Raw genomic sequence first — 21,015 nt, forward strand, 5'->3', positions numbered from 1 at the left:
CTGGCTTTAATTCTGAATGCAGAAAAAGTGCAGGAAAAAAATACCAAAAGCACAATTTTTACATTGTTAGCATGGTTAGCTGCTTTAGAATCAGAGTCAGCTTTATTGGCCAAGTATGTGTACACTAACAAGGGTTTTGACCCCAGTTAGGTTTGCTCTCAATGTACAGAGAATAGTTTTAAAACATTAAATCCAACAACAAAATTGAAAAATTAAGACTAATATGTACAAGAAACAAAAAGTGCAATTGTAAGGATTTTCAGCAGTATTTACATTTTAAAAAAACCTGTGCGCACAGTTCTCAACAGTGTTTACATAAGAAAATGAACAGTGTGTAAAGATGCATGGAAATCAGGGGTTATTGCAGTAAAAGATTTGAATATCTTCCACCATAGATTATATCATAATGTAAAAATACCACATTACATACAAAAGCACGTCAGTAACATGATAACTTACTGTTATACTGTAACTTATAATGTTTCACGTTATAATGTTATAACTTATATTGTTATAACAAGAAACTTTTCTTGTCAGAACAATATACTATTATCGTGCCATAAACTAAAACCTTTCACATTGTAACAATAATAATAATAATAATAATAATTTATTATTATAACATAAAATGTTTCACATTATAACATGATATTTTCACGTTACATTGTCACATTATGACATGATTAGCCTCATGTAAAAATACTCTATAACATATGAAAGCATATTGCTGCCACACCAGAAAAAGAAAATTGGCTCAGTATCCTGTTATAATGTGAAAAGTTTATTGTTAAAACAAGATATTTTCATGTTATTATGAAATACAAACTCATCACATTGTAACAAAAAACATATACTATAAAAATATACTATTCATCCTGATACGTGAAACATTTCATAATATAATAAAATAAAAAATATTAACTATATTGCTATTGTTAACAGCTATGTTAATTTATATGCCTCAGAATTGTACATATAACACTGCTGTGACCAACAGTGGTCTCGAACAGAAATGGTGTTTGAGGAACTTTGTGCAGCCGACAGCACTGAGCTGGACTTTGCTTTTGTTTTATGGCTCTGAGCTGCTGATATGTTGACGCCCAGAGATCACATTGTTTGCTCTGGTGTGCAGTCGTGTCAGTGTGTGCATCCGCCGGGAGCCTGGGGGGAAAAAGTGAAGGAAAGTGAGAGATTTGTTTTCTGTTCATTGGAGAGATGTCTAGGTACCACAAGGCAGCGACCGATGGATACTTGGACCTCTTGAAGGAGGCCACAAGGAAGGACCTTAACACTGCGGATGAGGATGGCATGACTCCCACCTTACTGGCAGCTTTCCATGGACATGTCGATGCTCTTCAGCTCATATGCAGCAGAGAGTAAGCATTATACACTCCTCTCTATCACCTGTGCTTCATCTCACACATAGCCTAACCAGATACTGTATTAACCTGTAGCTATAGTAAGCTGATCCATGATTATTACATCAGTGCCAGACACTGACAAACCTGACTGATCAGCTCTGCTATAAATTCCATGTTCAATGAGCAAATGTTACCATTTTGTTCAATAAATAATAAAAATGTGTGTTCTGCATTTTCATACATCAGTTATTGAGGACTTCATCTAAGGTTTGAAAGCAGTCGCGGGTTGTTCAGTGCAACATAATTAGTTAAAACTTAGTTTCACTCTTTTTACTGCTCTCTCCCATGATGAGCTGAGCCAAATGTTTAATCAGCCATAGCCTTCCTATAAAACAAAAGAGCCCTTTATCTTCCCCCACCACCCCCACCTCCATCTTTCATTCAACACAACAAAAGACAGGCTAAAATCTAGCACAGCATTCCCATTGAAAAATGAGGCTCAGAAAAGATGTTTGGAAGATATTTCTTATTTAGGACGTGATGCACGCCTAACCTACGTGGCCAGAATTCACTGACGCATTTCCGCTCTTGGGATTTATGACAGGTTGTTGCAGGAATTCAGCAATCAAGACTTTTATGGCTGTGACAAGGAGGCACAGCCCTGAAGGACTTTAAATCTTAATGGTTTACCAATTATCTACAGCCCTGTTTATGATTATTTGGATATATGAAAGATTTAACCTTAATTTGCAGGCCTACCTTGCAATTATTGCACTTATTAAAGGGGCACTATGTAGTTTTGGTGAAGAAATTCAAACTCAGAATTTAAATATTTGCAATATTAATGAGGTAATAATACAAACTTAGAACATTTTATTTTTTCCATAACTGAATAAACAAGCTGTTCTCAGAGGAAAATATGGTCCCCAGAACACTGTTTGAAGCTAGAAAGGTGGCAGGGTCCGCCAAATATAAACAAAGAGAAACAGTAAATGTGTTGTCCTTTAAGGTCAGTTTGTTTGTCATTCATGAAAACAAAGAGGATTTGTTTTTATTTTGTTTAGACATAAAAAAAAAATCAGTCGATGAGAATCTTTTTCTTCTGATTAAAATGTCATCCCCAAAACTACACAGTGCACCTTTAATCCAATTATTTGAGAAGATTGATTGTGTCTGTAACTGTTGTGATAAATTTAACCCTAACCCTGACCTTTTTTAACTTTCAAGACTTTTTACATGCACATGTAAAAAGCGAAAAAAGCACAATAGGTCTCCTTAAATTTCAAGAAATATACAGTATATCATTTTTATCCAGCAAAATACTTTATCAGCATTAAGATTTTCTTGAAGACGAACCCTCATGAACTCTAAAGAGGAATCATTGTTATGGTTTCACTTAGTGATGGAGTGAGACGAAAATAGTAGACGATTAATCAAATCTTTCTTTTGTGTCATACAGAGGAGACCCCAACAGGAGTGACATCTGGGGAAACACACCCCTGCATCATGCTGCAGCCAACGGCCACATGAACATCCTCAGCTTCCTGGTCAACTTCGGTGCCAACCTTTTTGCAATGGACAATGAATTCCACACAGCTATGGACGTCGCCGCCTCTCGTGACCGCATGGACTGTGTGCGCTTCCTGGACGCTGCTGCCTCACAGCAGACCAACAAACATCCCAAGAAGGTCGCCAATCTAAAGAAGGAGGCCGTCAAAGAAGCAGAGAAACGCGTGAAACTCTGTGAGAAGGTGAAGAAGAAGCACCAGAACAAGATGGATAAATTGCAGCGCGGTGGGAGCATGACTGGGTCGGTTTCAGAGGCCAGCGTGGCATCAGCTTTCTCAAACGGTGGTACCATGGGCAGCGTCAATGAGCAGTTCTCCAAGCTTATTGCTGCTGATAAATCTGGCTCTCTTACGGCAAGGGTTAAAGGCACACTCCAGAAGAAGCTTGGGAAGAAAGGCACGCTGCAGAAATCAGCAGGGGATGGGAATGTGATTTTCCGTAAACAGGACAATGGAGCGTCCGAGAAGCCGGAGTTTCTGGATGTCTTCAGTGAGCAGGATGAGGGCATGTCAGATGAAGAAGGAATGGGAGGCTACGAAGATGAAGACGACGATGAACAACCAGGCCAAGTCAAACAATCCATCTTCAACCGGCCCGGCCTTGGAGGTCTGATTTTCATGAAGAAGATGGGGCTGGAGTCAGACGACATCCCTAGTGGGAACATCGAAAGTCTCGGCTACCTCGTTCAGAATGAGATGTTCGAGGAAGATGCTGCAGGCTTTGACGGGAGTGGCGACACTGATCTGCCCTGGGAAAAGGAAGATCTGGGACTGGATGATGATGAAGATGAGGAAACCTCTCCTTTAGATGCGTTCTTGTCTTCCATCTCCCTGCCGGAGTTCGCCCTTGCGTTCAGCAGAGAGCACCTGGACCTGGAGGCGCTAATGCTTTGCTCGGATGAAGACCTGAAAGGCATTCGCATCCAGCTGGGACCCAGGAAGAAGATCTTGGAGGCCGTTGCTCGCAGGAAGAACGCACTGGAGACGCCTGGCGTCATGAAGGACAGCTGCTTGTGATCAAAAAATATGAACAGTAATTTATCATCCAGTTTGAAACCTGAAATTAGTCTGTATCTTGATGATTCAACAATGACAGTTCCCGCCATTTAAAGTGATCACACCTTCTGTGAAATGGTATAGCATTGTGCATCGCTCTGTTTATACATTATAATCTATAGTATACCAAATTACAGCATGGCCGAGAAGCACAATATCAACATCTTTCTTGGACAGACATGTGGCCAGCGATATGATATTAAATCAAGATGTTTTGAGGCAAAATTGGTGACTTTTGTTCCAGTAATGAGATAACAGAGATAGTGGCTGATTTTGTTGTGTTTATGTTTGTTATAATAATTTTGACTGTTGACGACATAATTGTCAAATAAATCAATCGTGTGCAAAATAATTTCTCCAGTTTAATATTCTCTGATGCATTTATGTATGTCTGTGTGTGTATTAATCATGTTGCGGGGTCATAAATATGGTCATACAGTCATTTCATGGGGTCTATAACTAAAAACTGCTCTGTTACTACACTTAAGTTACATTTTTTGGCAGCGTACCGTAACTTTTCTTGAGTATTTACATTTTCTTCTACTTTATATTCAAGTCTGTTACATTTTAGAGGCAAATATTGCACTTTTCACTCAACTTTATTTATCTGACAACTTTAGATACGACTAAGTGCAGATTCAGATTAGTAATAAAAACATAATTAACAAATGAATTATAATGTATTATTATAGTTTAAGATGAGCAACCAACTTGTGTAAAGTCCTTAAAGTTAACCCCAGCCTTACCAGGTGCAACAGTACTTTAAAAGTACATCAAAGCATTGCTTAAATAGGCAATTCTGCATAATGAATGCTTTTATGTTTGATACTTTAAAGCTGCTTATTCGTCATTATACAAATCAAATCAAATCAAATCAAATTTTATTTGTATAGCCCAAATTCACAAATCACAGTTTGCCTCAGAGGGCTTTACAATCTGTACAGAGACGACACCCTCTGTCCTTCGACCCTTGATTCGAGTGAGGAAAAACTTGCCCCAAAAAAGGCCCTTTTAACAGGGAAAAAATGCGGAAGAAACCTCAGGGAGAGCCACAGAGGAGGGATCCCTCTCCCAGGACGGACAGACGTGCAATAGATGTCGCATGTACAGAGCAGATCAACGAGATCACAATGTATTCAATTATAAGCGATGGTTGACAGGAGTGAAAGTACACAAAGATGTATTACAGCAATAATGATGAAATGCACATGGAAATGTGATTACTAGTGATAACAGTAGTAATGATCAATGGCAAGGATGGTATGTAGCAATGCAGTACGATAATAGTAGTGGAACGTATGTAACAGAGATGTGACTAATATTAGCGACAGTAGTGGTGGGTGTCAGGCAGGGTCATGGCAGTAGGTGCATCCACGATCAGGCAGGGCCATAGCAGTAGGCGCATCCACGATCAGGCAGGGCCATAGCAGTGGGCGCATCCACGATCAGGCAGGGCCATAGCAGTGGGCGCATCCACGATCCACGACCCGGGCGCGGCCAGGATCCAAGGGAGCCTGTAGGACTAGAAAGCACAAGGACTCCGGGGAAGAAGCAAGTCAGTGACATGCAGAGATGGGGCATGTATACAGGCATAATGTATACAGATGGAGAGGAGAGGAGAGGGGAGGAGAGAGAAGCTCAGTGTGTCATTGTCCCCCGGACTAGGCCTATAGCAGCATAACTAAGAGCTGGTCCAGGACAGGCCTGGGCCTGTCCTGGACCAGCCCTAACTATAAGCTCTATCGAAGAGGAAGGTCTTAAGTCTACTCTTAAAGGTAGAGAGGGTGTCCGCCTCCCGGACCAAAACAGGAAGATGGTTCCACAGAAGAGGAGCTTGATAACTGAAGGCTCTGGCTCCCATTCTACTTTTGGAGACTTTAGGAACTACAAGTAACAACACAGGGTAGCATAAAGAAATGAAAGTTTGTAAACACCTTCATGCTACACAAATTACAGAATATATATACAAATAAGCATAAACACATAGTGGATCTTTTTGAATCTGCATCAGGGTGTATGTAAGCAGCAGCAACAAGATGGTGATGATAATGTGGTCTGCATCTTCAAATCAAAAGTTCGACATCTGGGAAACACTGTCCATCAACTTTGACTGTTGTATAGTATATTATACTTAAGTAGAAAATATGAGTACCTCCTCCATCACTGTCCAGTCAGTGACTACAAGTGACTCCCACACATTCCATTAAAAAGCTGTCTAAAAGCGAAGCCGGAAGTACTCGGAGGTGACGTCTCTTGACCTGTGCCGCGCAGGTGGGAGGAGCTTCCGGTGAGAGGCGTTAATTGCCGTTGATCCCAGTGTGACGCTGGGCTGAGATGTGGGGGAGCGTGTTCGCACTGTAGCGGTCACGATTATGTCTGACAGGTAATATGTGTCACTGTTACAGCTGCCGAGCGTTCACTCTCACCTGTCTGTCCGCGGTATGTAACCACCTGAAAACCTCGGAATAGCTTGACTTCGACGGGAAAGCTGCTCGTCTGCGCCGCCAAGTTGCTACACGAGAGCTAAGCCTCATTAGTGAGCTAATAGACAATCTCAGCTCCTCCTGTTGCTCCTTTACAAAACGTATCTCTTCAATGAAGGCTTGTAAGAGCTAGCTTACTGACAGCTACTTCGACTAGCTTCTTTTCAACTCAGTGTTGTCACCTGAAGGGAGTATTCATCGTCTTAAAGTTGCTCAACTGTCTTGTTTTGCTTCGCAGAGTTGCCCTGCAACAGTGAGACATGGCTGAAATCATTGCCGTCAACGCCGGGCTGCCGTCCACTATGAACGTCACCTTCCCGGTCCAGGAGGACCCCAGCGCCGCCTCCACCGCCGCCGCCGCTCCTGCAGCCCCTCTGAGCAGCGAGGACTACCTGTTCGTGGAGGCCAGGCACCCCAACACTGTCCTGCAGGGCCTGAACAGCCTGCGGCTCAACAACGCCTTCTGTGATGTGACCCTGTGCTGTGGAGGACAGGAGTTTCCCTGCCATCGCATCGTGCTCGCCTCCTTCAGCTCCTACTTCCAGGTAAACCTTAAAAGTTATCCCTGTGACAATGGATGCGGGAAAACTATGCCGAATTTACAAGGAGACCCAAATAATTAAGAATTTGTCAGAAACAGAGCTTCACACACTTTATAAAGTTTCTCCTAACTCAACAACTCACAAAATTGAGCGATTTTTGGAGGGAATCTTGGGAATTTTTCTCCCTCTTCCGCTTGCTGTTGTTGGCTGTAGTTGATGTGGCTGCTTCGACCTATAATATGTTGGTGTCTAAGTTTGATGTCTGCTGTGGTGCAAAACGTTCCCAAATTGTTTTTATAAAAGTGATTACATATCCCTGTCTGTGACATCCACAAGGGGTCCAGGCTCGTAAGCTCAAATGACTGAGATGTCTCATTCATCTCCTCAGGCAATGTTCTCCACTGACCTGATCGAGTCCAAGCAGGAGCGGGTTGCCATCAATGGAGTCGAGCCTCAGATGATTGGCATGCTGGTGAGCTATGCCTACACATCCGAGGTCTACATCTCCAAAGCAAACGTGCAGGTAAAGAATCTCTCGCCTTTTCTTCTCCGCTGCCACCCAACCCGAGGAGGATGTGTGCTGAAAACTGATGTGATGTGATGCAGGCTCTGCTGGCAGCAGCCAATCTGCTGGACGTGATGGCTGTGAGAGAGGCCTGTTGTCGATTCATGGAGCGTCAGATGGACGAGATGAACTGTGTGGGGATTCACTGTTTTGCCGAGGCCCATTCTTGTAAGGTGCTGGAGAAACGCAGCATGGACTACATCCTCGAGCACTTCAACAGTGTTCATCAGCAGGTGAGAGGCTGATGGAGCCGCGTGTTATTAGGTTATATCCACGGTTGTCGTTACGTCAGAATTTACTGACTAGCTTTTAACAGTGGATTCACTAGTTGACTTAACTTTTTCATTTAGGTGCACCCAATAACACAATTTAATTGTTCTTCTTAACTAATTATCTGAATGATTATTAACAGGAATAAATGTGCAGTAAAGGCTGAGACTGAGACACCATTCCCATCACCCTATTATCAGACACTGTACCATCAACAAGATTTTGAATCTGTTATTTTAAGGTCAAAAAGTTACATAATGTTGCTTTTGGGAAACAGTTTATAGCTTAAATAGCCTTATGGGAATGTCTGTTTTTGGCGAATCCAGTGAATTAGTCAGTAGGTGTATGTCATTTATCAAGCAACGAATGACGAAACGGCTTCTAAAATGTGAGCTATTTGCTGCTTTACTCTGTGTTAAACATTTATCAAAGTAAGTTAGATATTTTTAGGTTTGGACTGATGGTTGGACAAAACATTAGAGCTCGTCTTTAATGATACCGGATTTTTGGGCCAAGTACCTACGTATACCGATACCAATGCATCGGCTGATATTCAATACACAGAATAAAAAATAATTCATCTTTCGCTTTAGTTGCAAGCTTAGATTAAATACCTGAAAAACCAAGATGGTTGCTGATATGAATGATGTCATAATACAACCCCAACTACTACAGGGAGGGACTCCACAGTTTAAAGAGTATAAAGACTTAAATAATGCATATTGTGCTATGGTATTTTTTGATTAAACCATCAATAAAATGTTTTCAAGGTGGTCTTAGAAAAGAGCATGATACCCTTAATTGCCCCTGGCAGTGTTGTGTTTCTCATGTGTGAAAGGGGCTTAACAAAGATAATCTTACCTGTCTGTCACCCGTTAAACCGTTACAAGTGATTAACTCCACGGATAGTCTGTTTACACGACAGGTAGAGTACGCTGTCATGTGCACTTCATTGTTTTTATTTTTATTTACTCTACAGGAGGAGTTCCTGTCTCTGTGTGTGGACAAACTGACAGAAATCCTCGCCAGCGACTTTCTCAACGTGCCTAAAGAAGAGATGGTGTTTGAGGCGGCCATGTTGTGGTTGAATAAATGTCTCTCTCGCAAACAGAGCTTTGAAAAGGTCAGTTTCCCCGAGCCCGGGTACTTCTCTCTTTCTTCTTTTCTATCAGTCCTCGTGCTACTGTAATCCAAAGCATATCCCGCAGAACTGCACATTTGGGGTTAAAGGTGCAGTGTAAAAGAGCCTTCAACTCAGCAGCTGTTAGGCTGTAAAACAGCCGTAAATCAAGGATTATGTGCCACCACTGCCAGACACTACTACATAGAGATTAAGAGACAGTGGGCCCCATGTAAAAGGAGTCCTCTTTACCTCCCAGAGCACCTCTCCACCCCACCGCTGCTCTGTTTGTTTTCATTTTCGTTTGATATTTGCAGTTTTATCTTAATTTATCTGGTTGGTTGAAGCCTTGTTTTTCTCAAGGTGGAGATAAAGAAACGCAATCTAAATAAATTACAAACATATCCTGCCACAGAGGATTGCAGCAGACTCTTAACTCAACAAAGTTATACCCAGTACTCTACAATATTAAAGGACTAGTTCAACAATTTGGGAATTTTGCTTCTTCACATTCTTGCTGGAAGTTAGGTGAGACGTCGATACGTATAAGGACTTTAGAGACTCCAGGAAGTGACTTTAGTCCAGGTGAGCTGTTTCTGCCTGTTTCCAGTCTTTGTGCTAAGCTAAGATAACATTTATTCTAAAACTCAGCGAATAAGTGTATATCCAAAAAAAAAAAAATCAAACTGTTGCTTTAAAGGATCTGGGGAAAACAAGGCTTTTGTACTTTTGTCCGAGCCCTGTGCCTTTCGAACAAGAAGTGCTAAATTGAGTTTGAATTATATACTTAAATTCGACACATACAGTCGTAATACATCAGATTTCTCTCCTTCCATTTGATCCTCAAAGGTTCTTGAGCACATCCGGCTGCCTCTCATCAGCCCCTACTACCTCCACGATGTGATCGAGTCTCTGGATGTGGTGAAGGAGAACCAGAGCTGCCAGAGGCTCATCTCCGAGGCCAAGGACTACCTGCTGCTGAAGGACCGCCGTGGAGAGCTCTACTGCCCCAGAGCGAGGCCACGCAGGTCCACAGGTGAACACACTCACGCCTGCATGTTCATATCAACTGAGATGCAATTGCATGTATTTTCATTATACCTTTTCACACATTCCAGCTTATCAAATGTGAGATTTCATGGGTTTTCTTCTTCTATTATTAAATCAAGACATTTGAGTACATCAACTTGAGCTTTGAGAAATTGTGGGGTTTTTTTTTCTTCTGACATTTTGTGGCCAAAACAATCAGCTAAAGGAGGATCAATTAGGAAAATAATCATCATTCACAGCCTCTATCTTGCTCAACCTCACACCTCCTCTGTTCCTCTACTCCTGTTGCCATGGCAACAGGGACAGCCGAAGTGATAGTGACAGTTGGCGGCGAGGATGACAAGGTGGTGCTGCGCAGCGTCGAGAGCTTCGATCCTGTGACCAATCAGTGGAAGAATCTGGCCTGCCTGCCCTTTGCTGTGAGCAAACACGGACTGGTCGTGTCGGGTGAGGAGACACTACAGGATTCAGATTAAAATAATCACGCTCCCATACTGTGTCTTCTCTGAAGTGACGTGTCTCTTTCCATCCTCCTCCTCCTCCTCCTCTGTCTCTGCAGACTCCACTCTATATTTGGCAGGAGGAGAGTTTCCCGATGGCTCGGCCAGCAGGGAGATGTGGCGCTATGACCCCTGCTTCGACTCCTGGATCGAGATGGCTCCCATGAATGTGGCTCGCTCCGAGTTAGGTGAGGCAGTCTCATGCACTAAATATTAACCTCACTACAAAGTACTCCAAATTGCCTTTCCACCATCTGCTCATTTGAAGTACTCTAAGCTGTCAAATAAAATGAATCTCTGTCTTAAATGTTTGTCTTTAGCCTCTTGTGGTTATAGCAATAACAAGAGGTTTTCCATTGCCTGAAATGGTCATAACGTTTAAGGCTCTAGTATGAGGTTCGAGTACGAGAACCAGCTTCAGGGTTCAACATTTATTTTTTCAGTTGTAGAATTAGATTACAGTTGTGGATGCATAGGATTGTTTCCAACACATGTGCTCTAAACATTTCCAATAATGCAATTGTAAAGTCAACATTTGTTGAAAAAACATTTTTCACCCGGTCAGGCCCACTAGGTGCATGGCTAACTGAGCTAATAAGCTAATGGAAGCTACAGTTAGCAGCAGATAGTGGTTACTCTGGTAATGTGCTACCCCCTACTGGTTTGAGTATGAGTTCAACAGGTGGTCAGTTCTTACATATAGCACCTTTTTTAAGGTCTCGAAGTTGTAAAAAGTTGTAATCATTAGTGACGTGTTTAATCTTCTTCACTTCACTCTCTCCTCAGGCCTGGTGATGCTGGACGGCTTCGTGTATGCGGTGGGAGGTTGGGAGGGACGCTCTCGCCTGGACTCAGTGGAGTGTTACAACCCTCACACCAACTCCTGGCAGTTTACTGAATCTGTGAAGATGGCCGTCACGAGTCCTGCTGTGGTGGCCCTGGACGGATTGCTCTATGTTACTGGTAGGAAACACAGACTACACACATGCAGGTTTCTCTTTAGATTAGGATTAACGTTTTTTGATTATATATTTTTTCTTGTTTCTCGTGTCCTTGTAGGTGGTGCAGTACTAGAAGACGGCGACGGCACGGACCTCGCTCAGGTCTACAACCCTAAAACCTCTGTATGGACAGAGGTTGCGCCCATGCAGATTGCTCGCTCTGGTTCAGCAGCATGTACGCTGAAAGGAAAGCTTTATGTCATAGGTATGTAACAAACTTTATAGCACGTAACAGAGAACACAACAGCCTCTCTAATGAAATCGAGCATTGGATGTTAAATCTTGCGTTCGTTCTCACAGGTGGATGGCATGCCTCGACGGAGAACACAGATAAGGTGGAGTGTTACAATCCCAAAACCAACCAGTGGACCATGTGCGCCCCAATGAAAGAGCGACGCTACCGGCCCGGTGCTGCTGTGGTGGACGGAAAGATTTACGTCCTGGGAGGAGAAGAAGGCTGGGACAGGTGCGAGGCTAATCTGGGAAAATTAAGAAAAGCTGGGCACACAAAATGTGGCATGTTGAATTTACAGCTATTTAATCCTGATTGCCGTTCACTTGCAGATATCATGACACTATCGAGAGGTACTGTGACGAGACGGACATGTGGGAGATCGTCGGGGAGATGCCCACGAGTCGCAGCTGGCTCAGCTGCGTGTCTCTCCAGCTGAGGAAGGACATTCACATGAGCAGCTGTCCCGGGACGCCAAATGACAATTGAGCGAGGGCGTCTGGCAGAGGGAATCTGTCCAAGTTATTATTCGCACCCTCACTGGGAGACGGTGCACTACAAAGCTCAGAGCTGTGGAGAACAGCAGACTGAGAAGAGATGCCTGGAACTGGCACGACACTGTTTGAGCTGTCGGCAAAAATTAGCTGATCATAATCGGTGACTGCTTGAAAACCCGGTTTCACTCATCGTTGTTGCAAAGGAAGCGTTGTACATGAGTCTCAAGTGATTGACTGACTGATTGACGACTCAGTCAGCAATCTAAACACTGTCTGTATGATGTGAACGTGTTTAGGGTACTGTTTTAATGTCCGAGCACCTCAAATCTGTGAAGATTTTCCCTGCCAACATAGTGTATTTTTGTATCATTATTATTTGGTGTATTTATTGGGGTTTGACTAGCTGTGAGAATGATGTTTTTAAAAAAAAAAATATAGTCAACATTTCGCTCTGTGAAAAGATGCTCAACGGGCCAAAGACTCGCATTGTGAATATTTTCGAAGGTTACCTGTGAAAAAAGTGTCTATACGTGAGCAGTGTTTTTTGTATTTAAACTTTGTAAGTTCTGAATGATTGTCTTTACTACCTGTTATTATGTCGAGTATATTTTTGTAATGTAGTGTGCGCCATGCATTTTAGTGACTTTTAAATGGAGTTGGGTTCTAATAAAGATGTTTAATTCTTTAACGTAAACCTGTGTTTCTTTCCCGTTTCAGACGATGCCTGAAAACAACAACACATGGTTTAGAAACATGATTATTATGACGTAATGAACTTAAGTTCCACACTAACAATGGTTTTGTTTGTGTTCAGTTCCAACCTTCAAAGAATGTTTAGTGGTTTTATTTGTTTAAACTTTGCCTAGTCATACAAAATGTTTAAACGGTATGTATGTGTATGTACATATATATGCATATGTATGTATGTGTGTATATATATATATGTGTATGTATGTATATATTTATATGTATGTATGTGTATATATATGTAAAAGTCAAAATTGTGACTATATACATATACTCAATATTTCATAGTTGTATTCTGTAAAAAACCTAATTACTTGCATTCATACATTTTATTTCCTCCGTTTTCCCGTGATAACGAGTTAATTTCATTTGTTTTCTCGAGATCTCGATTTATTATCTCGAAATAACAACTGCCGGTTTCCCAAGATAACGGTATAATTTTCTCGAGATAACGAAACTTTGTTTTCCCGAGATAGCGATATAATTAATTCGACATCTTGAGATAATGACTGTGATATGATAGGCCTGAGATTATGGAGATGCCCGAGACCTTGTAGCTGGTCAGCTATGTAGTTAACGACGACATCGGGCTCACTTACATTGCGCCGCCAATATAGCTGAAGCCTTGCTAACCGTCTTTTTAGATTTAATGCACGCTAATGTGTATATTATCTGTAATAGCAAGGCATAATGCTATTTCAGCCTGTGTCAGGCCTTGATTGAGAAGATATGTGACGCGGTGATCGATATGCTCCTGCTCCTCTGACATTGCTACACTGAATGATGTTTCCTGCAATACTACACTATCGTTTAGTTTTCTCAAGATCTCAAATTAATTATATCGTTATCTCGGGAAAACAAAGTTTCGTTATCTTGGGATCTCGAGAAAATGATCCTGTTATCTCTGGGAAAACGGCAGTTGTTATTTCGAGATAATAACTTGAGATCTCTAGAAAACAAATGAAATTAACTCGTTATCACGGGAAAACAGAGGAAATAAAATGTATGAATGCATGGCCCTTTAGGGCTTCCATACATAATTATGTTTTCTCCTGGGTCACTTTTTTGGGTGGTTGGTTTGTCAGCAGGATTACAAAAAAACTACTGAATGGATTTTCATTAAACTCGGATGGAGGACGGATCCTGGCCCAGATTAGACCCCATTAACTTTTGATGTGGATCCAGATCAGAAAAACGGAATCAGGATTTTTTTTTCTCACTTTCTTTGATGTTGAGATATTTTCTGAGTTTTCATTAATTTCTCAGGGAATAATGCTTGTGTGTTAATGGAAAACAATCAACTGTATTAGCCGGATCCCATGTCTAATTCTTTTTTGTTGTTGTAGTTTGTTTGTTTGTTCGTTTGTTCGTTCGTTTGTTTGTTTTTCTCGGCAGTAATGAGCTTCCATAATAAACCGACATGGTTAGGTGACAAAGTGTTTATTGACCACAAAACAAAGAGTTTATGTTGGTTTGGGATATGATTTATCTTGACACGCTACATCATCTTTGGTGCGGCTTCACGGTGGGGTGGATTGTGGGTAATACGTCAGCCCGCCGCTGTATCTGTCTTTCTGTAGCGGCTGAAGGAGAGTCTGGAGTCATGAGAGGAATCCGTTCCCTGAACAATATCCCCGTGAGTCTTGTCGTCCTCTCGGTTTGACCTGAGCTGTGTGACCTGACAGGACCTAAACTCTGCTCGCTGTGATCGTCGATCTGCTTGAAAAGTGAAACCGCATTTAGCTTTAGTTAGCCTACCGGCTAGTTAGCTTGCTAGGTGGCTAACGTTACCTAATGCAGGTCTACCTAACATTAGCTCAGCTTGCTTGTGCTGTTTTACAGCAGAGTTAAGTGACACCTTCTCCCCGAATCATTGACACACAGTGAATGATAACACGAGGTACTAGTGCAGTAAAACAGCCTGTTTATTGGGCTTAGCTTCGCCGCTAGTCTTAGCTTCTTGTGGTTCTTGGCTCAGCTGAATGCAACCTGAAGGTCATCTCTGAACTCGTGTATCACAAGTTTTTGGGTCGAGGTGTCTTGAAACGAACAGCATCCCTAAGCTAATTATAACGTGATGATTTCCATATATTTTACTCATAACCTGATACAGTAGCTGTGGGCTTTGTCGACAGGAGACGTAAGGTGTGTTTGTTGCCTGTATGTACTAAATTTGCACCCTGGGTCACTTCAGGACACCTCAGTCCGACCCAGCCCAATCCACTGTTTGTGACAGGGAAGTGATCAGATGCATACACCTTAAATTAAGATTAAATGAAATCATTACTGTGCTGGTTGATTAACAGAAAAGCCTTGTTTTGAGTTATTTACAAGTGAAACTATCAAACCTAATCAACTTTAGAGACTTGTTTTGTATCGTAATAGAACATTTTGGGGTTGAATTGATAATCCAGATCAATAGTTGGAGAATTATGTTTATTTTGGCTCAAGAGCCCTGTGTTTACAGTTACAGCTGCTCTTGTTACATCTTGTAAAGTGAGTTATTTTTCTTTCTTTTATGTGAATAGCTTTTAAACAACAGAAGAGGCATGTAATCTAATCATTTATTGGTAAAAATGCAAAGATAAAAGGAACATAATATCTCACACCAACCACTTCAGCATGTGAGAGAAAGTGTAAAGGTGCACTTTGTCTTCTTTGGAGATGAAATTCAAACTCAGAATTTTAATATTTACAATATTAATGAGGTAATAATATAGACTAAGAAATATTTATCTTTTCCATAAGTGAATAAGCTGTTCTCAGAGAAAAATAAGGTCCCCAGAACACTATTTGAAGCTAGAGAGGTGGCAGGGTCTGCCACATATTGCTCTTGTTGCCTATTTCCACCAAAGAAGAGATTTTAAACAGCTGCTAGAAGACGTAACTTATCTTAAATTCAGTGTCGTCACTTTCCCACAGAAACGTTGCTATGCTGCAGCCAGGAGGAGTGCATCTCTGACTGAACCCCTCGCAGGCCGCAAACTGCCCTCGGCTGCACCTCTCCCTCCCCAAAATGTCCAGGTGGGTGCTGCTCTCATCTTATCGGACTCAACGTGGTGATTAAAAGAGAAAAAATATGCACGTTTGAGTTTGATTGCGGGTTTCCTTTAACATTTTCCTCTGTTCCTTCAGGTGTCCAAGCTTCCAAACGGTCTTGTGATAGCGTCACTGGAGAACTACTCGCCCCTGTCCAACATTGGTGTGTTTGTGAAAGCGGGAAGTCGCTATGAGACTGTGGAGAACCAGGGCGTCTCTCATGTGCTACGACTGGCAGCAAACCTGGTAATTATCGCTGGTACCTTGAGGGCAGTTTGTGTTGTGAATTTAAATAAATATTGCTGAGATTCCTCATGATAAAACTTAGACTTCTGTCTTTGTTGCAGTTTTAAGCTCTTTATGATATGCGTTACGAGTCTACGACATAGTTAAGGACAGTCGGCTGTCACTTTTGTTTGTAGTGCTATGACACCAGCATGCTGGATCTCATTGTAACGCTTGCTGTTTTGTAGACTAGTAAGGGTGCGTCTGCCTTCAAGCTCTGTCGCGGTGTGGAAGCTCTGGGGGGCAGCCTGAGGTCAGTGAGGAAACTCTGCACGTACACATGCTGACAGTCTTCTCCCGCTATAAATAAATACAAGTGTAGCGGCATGCCACCACTCTGAACCAACTGTGTCGTCATGTTTTATCTGCAGTGTGACATCATCGAGAGAGACGATGGTCTACTCCATGGAGTGCCTGAGAGATCACGTGTAAGTGCTGCCGTCTTTATGTCAAGACTGCAATGTTGTTTTTACTTACTCCTGTTTCAACTTCAGGTCATGAGGTCACTTCGATGCTTCAGTGTGTGTATTTCATCTATGTGTGTGTTCAGAGATACATTAATGGAGTATTTGGTCGACGTGACCGCAGCTCAGGAGTTCCGGCCGTGGGAGGTGTCCGACCTGACTCCCCGGGTGAAGATTGACAAGGCTCTGGCTCAGCAGAGTCCTCAGATAGGTTAGTACCAGAAACAACAGTTCAGCTCCTAATGACTTGATTTTTTTGTCAGTGTGGCATCATGTCAGTACTGAAGCTAAAGACGCTCTAGTGTTCACATCATTGCGACTTCAAAGGAGGTTTAACGATGTCACATTAAGCTTTCCGTAACTCAGGTTCTTTTCTGTTTTCACCTGCAGGTGTAGTTGAGAAGTTGCATGAGGCGGCGTACAAGAACGCCCTGACCAACTCTCTGTACTGCCCTGACTACATGGTCGGACAGATCAACAATAACCACGTAAGGACATTTATTTGTTTTGTTTCCCAACATCAGTACGAAAACAGTCAAGTCATTCTGTGTTAGTCTGTACGTAGCTCTTACACACCTCTCCTCCTGCTTACCCTCCCCTCGTAGCTGCATTCGTTTGTTGAGGACAATTTCATCACTGGCAGAATGGCTCTTGTAGGAGTAGGTGAGTGTCCGCTAGCTTCGTCGCAGGGGCTCTCCTTTCCCTTCGAGCTTTGCATTTCAAGGCTTCGTTTTGCTAATGATTAGTCATTGCAAGTCTCATTGATGTGAGTAAAATGTGTGTCAAAAGTCATTTGGGGTCTGCCCAAAGACGCAGAGACACTAAGTCGATGCTTTGAACCAATGGTTTTGTTATGTGTTGATTTTTGAACATACGACTGACTCTGCAAGTGTTGGCACGCCTCAATGTTGACATGTCGCACTCTTTTGGAGGTTCCTATCCTAGGAATGTGTGATGTTTTTCACTTCATGAAGAGGCTCCACTTAATGTTCATGCAAGTGTTGTCTGATTTATGCATGCAGGCGTGAAGCACTCTGTCCTGAGGCAAGTGGGCGAGGGGCTTCTTAGTGCCCGCAGTGGTGCTGGAGCACCAGTGGCCAAGGCTCTGTACCGTGGAGGTAAAAACTCATGTTTAATAACGACATCACGCTCTTCGATTTTATGAATGTGTCATCCTCATGATGCTATTGTGTGTTTGTGCGTAGGTGAGATGCGCATCCAGAACAACGACGACCTGGTTCATGCACTTATTGCCTGCGAGGGCGGTGTGGCAGGTAGCGCGGAGGCTAATGCCTTCAGCGTTCTGCAAAGGGTCCTGGGAGCTGGGCCACATGTAAAGAGGGGAGCCAACCTCACTAGCAAATTGAGCCAGGGTATTGCCAAAGCTACCACACAGCCCTTCGATGTGAGTTTAAAAGTTAATTTATTCTTTGGCATCATTTTTTTATTTAGTTTTTTTAATGCAGGACAGCGTATTGTATTTGTTATAAACACGTTTGCCTCCTAATGTGAGATGACCTCTGGCTGTCTTTCAGGCCTCAGCCTTCAATGCCACATACTCTGACTCCGGCCTATTCGGCGTCTATACCATTGCACAAGCTGACTCTGCAGGAGAGGTGATTGTCAAGTTTACTCCAAGACAACTTTCACTTCATATAAAATGTGCAAAGGTGCCAGAATCTAAATTTCACTTAACTCTTGCTTGTCGTCGTCCTCTTTGTAGGTGATCCAAGCTGCCATTGCTCAAATGAGAGGTGTGGCTGAGGGAAACGTATCAGAGGCCGACGTCACCAGAGCCAAGTGAGATCACTGAGTAACGTTAGATGACACAGATGTCAGTGATGGAGCTCAACTCGACCTGCCATGCTGATTGTGTTCTAATATCTCTTCTATGTGCAGGACCCAGGTGAAAACAGAGTACTTGATGTCACTTGAGAGCTCTGACGCCCTGTTGGAGGAGATCGGTGCTCAGGCTCTGACCACCGCAGCGTACCTGCCCCCTGACGCTATCATCCAGGCTATGGATGCCGTCACCCATGACGATGTGGTCAAGGTGAGGGCCTTCTGTACAATATGTCACCCTTGAATCATCACAAACTCAGTTTCTGTCACACCACACAAATTCAATTAATACAGCTTTAAGTTTTTCACATACTAAACTTTTATTTAACTTTGAACTTGAACTGCGGCTGCAAAGCCTCGTCATTTTCTGTATTGTGATTAAATCTCAGATGTTTCACAATGTTTGTGGTGTTGCCACGCTACCGCACAGTCCTCCCACACAAATCACGTACAGCGCTGTTGCTAATCTGAGAACTGAAAAAAGGTCTGCACGAGCCATGATTAATGCCAACTCCATGTCAGTGGCACCTCATGCATTTATAGAGCCATAGTTCGCATATGACTTATGACAGGCGTAAGGAGAAGTAGTAGAAGAGTTTAGATGTTAATCTTTTGATATGAGAATCGATCCTCGAACAGAAATGTTTGAGATCTGAAGAATCTGTTGTTGAATCGATCAGTACACTTGTTTTAATGTAACATTTGATTAACCCTCTGTCCTTTATTAACAGGCTGCCAAAAAATTTGTGGATGGCAACAAGACCATGGCAGCTAGTGGACACCTCAAGAATACACCGTTTGTGGATGAAGTATGAAACTCAAGTATGAGAACTGGTGATTTTAACTTGGGCATGCTGTGCCAGGCTGCTTAAATAGGAAAAGAGGACCTCAGAGCCACAGCCTCCTGCAACAATTCATTTGATGTCAACAATCATCTGTAATCTGTCCTGCAGTAACTGTAAGCACCACAACGGGGAGCCGGAGAACCATAATGCAATTCTTCTTTTGTTTTTTTGTCGATTTAACTGTATATCTATGTAAATTAAAGTAATGACATAAACCACCTCTGGTTGGTGCTTGACTTTGTATCTTGGAGTGAATCCAGAGTTACTGTAGGTTTTAGTGCTGTGTCAGGAGTGTGGTGGTTAAAAAGGCTGCTCAAGCAGCAGGTATTTTTAGATCTTATTGTTCCATTCATCAACCAATAGGGGGATCCAAAAGCACAGACGTAATGAAGGACTGAAAGTTGCCTTTAGTCCAAAGAACATCCTGAATTTAGGCTCAAGCAACCCTGATTTTGCTTGAAATGCACGTAAAGAATTTAGAGAACTGGACCCTCTCAGTAAGACATAAATATAAGTTATAGTATTGGATTATTACTGGTTCATTAATCAGAATTGAAATGTCTAATTTTAACAACCACTTTACTGTAGTTTAATCACAAAAATGCAGTATCTTTTATAAACTGACCATATATTTTGTCTATTTTATATTAATCTACAGAGTGGGTTTTAACTAGCTGTCAGAGCAGTAACTGCTGTAAAAACTACATTTCCCTGTGAAATGTAAGTACCTCAGTAATTTAAGAACTTTACTTTTTGGATGAATCGTAATGTATATAAAAAATCTTACATTTTTGCGGCTGGAACGAGAGCTGAAAGCTAGTTCTTGCTTGATAAATGTATTGAATAATTATCAAAATGGTTGGCGATTATTTTTGTCAGTTAACTAATCGATTAATCAGAACGAGTTCAACTGAACACGAATGTATTTCAATGAGATGAGTCCTTCACTGGGAACAATCACGTTACAGCAGCTCAAGCGTCACGAGCAGAGGGAAAACGTGATTGAGTGAGAGATAATTGGAAGATAAATAGAATTATAGAAAAATAGAGTAAGAATATTAATAATACAAACTATATGTAGCAAGAAGAGAAGATGACTGGTTTCACAATTTAACACAATGGTGGCAAAAAGTTGTGTCGGGTGCTCTTGGAAAACAGAAAAGGCTGTTTTCAAAAGCAATCCACGTACTCCAAAAAATAAAATATCAGCAGTCTTGCCGCTAAGTGTAGCACTTTAGCACAGTAAGCCGTGCAGCTAGCGGTGAGTATGCTAACTTTAGCAGACACCTCTGCAACACAAAACATAGACGTCTTTGAGTTAACGTTAAAAGTCTTATTTCTTCACATTCTGTTGATAATTTAAGTAATTTGTTTTATGTTTAAAACTAACATTCTTACATATTGCACCTTCACATAACAAAAGTATTTAAATTAGATTTTAGGGTCTCAAAAATGGCTACAGGACCCACCTTGGTTGACACTAAAATAAATAATTGACATGTGGCCCCTAGTTATTGACATACTGCAGGATTATATCGGTACACATGT

General features: G+C 42.0%; 3 protein-coding genes across 3 annotated transcripts; all 3 read left to right on the forward strand.

Moving 5' to 3' along the window:
- Window positions 1-1,137: 1,137 nt before the first annotated feature.
- On the forward strand, window positions 1,138-4,312 carry anks4b (ankyrin repeat and sterile alpha motif domain containing 4B). The gene is made up of 2 exons (XM_084371113.1): window positions 1,138-1,376; window positions 2,821-4,312. Exons 1-2 carry the CDS (start codon window positions 1,216-1,218, stop codon window positions 3,944-3,946), a joined length of 1,287 nt encoding a protein of 428 aa, XP_084227239.1. The 5' UTR covers window positions 1,138-1,215; the 3' UTR covers window positions 3,947-4,312.
- A 1,923-nt stretch (window positions 4,313-6,235) lies between these two features.
- Window positions 6,236-12,939, forward strand: LOC311267866 (kelch-like protein 24). The gene is made up of 12 exons (XM_084371112.1): window positions 6,236-6,590; window positions 6,707-7,013; window positions 7,399-7,533; window positions 7,617-7,808; window positions 8,825-8,968; window positions 9,815-10,001; window positions 10,316-10,462; window positions 10,575-10,703; window positions 11,302-11,478; window positions 11,575-11,721; window positions 11,817-11,982; window positions 12,081-12,939. The coding sequence occupies exons 2-12, from the start codon at window positions 6,729-6,731 to the stop codon at window positions 12,235-12,237; spliced, it is 1,866 nt and encodes a 621-aa protein (XP_084227238.1). The 5' UTR covers window positions 6,236-6,590; window positions 6,707-6,728; the 3' UTR covers window positions 12,238-12,939.
- A 1,572-nt stretch (window positions 12,940-14,511) lies between these two features.
- Window positions 14,512-19,685, forward strand: uqcrc2a (ubiquinol-cytochrome c reductase core protein 2a). Its single transcript, XM_084370550.1, has 14 exons — window positions 14,512-14,628; window positions 15,915-16,016; window positions 16,128-16,277; window positions 16,505-16,569; window positions 16,688-16,744; window positions 16,867-16,991; window positions 17,171-17,268; window positions 17,386-17,443; window positions 17,803-17,898; window positions 17,986-18,185; window positions 18,316-18,396; window positions 18,504-18,580; window positions 18,680-18,833; window positions 19,354-19,685. Exons 1-14 carry the CDS (start codon window positions 14,596-14,598, stop codon window positions 19,435-19,437), a joined length of 1,380 nt encoding a protein of 459 aa, XP_084226676.1. The 5' UTR covers window positions 14,512-14,595; the 3' UTR covers window positions 19,438-19,685.
- The last annotated feature ends 1,330 nt before the right edge of the window (window positions 19,686-21,015 follow it).

This window comes from Pagrus pagrus (assembly GCF_965226575.1).
Source record: "Pagrus pagrus genome assembly, chromosome: 13".
NCBI lineage: Eukaryota > Metazoa > Chordata > Actinopteri > Spariformes > Sparidae > Pagrus > Pagrus pagrus.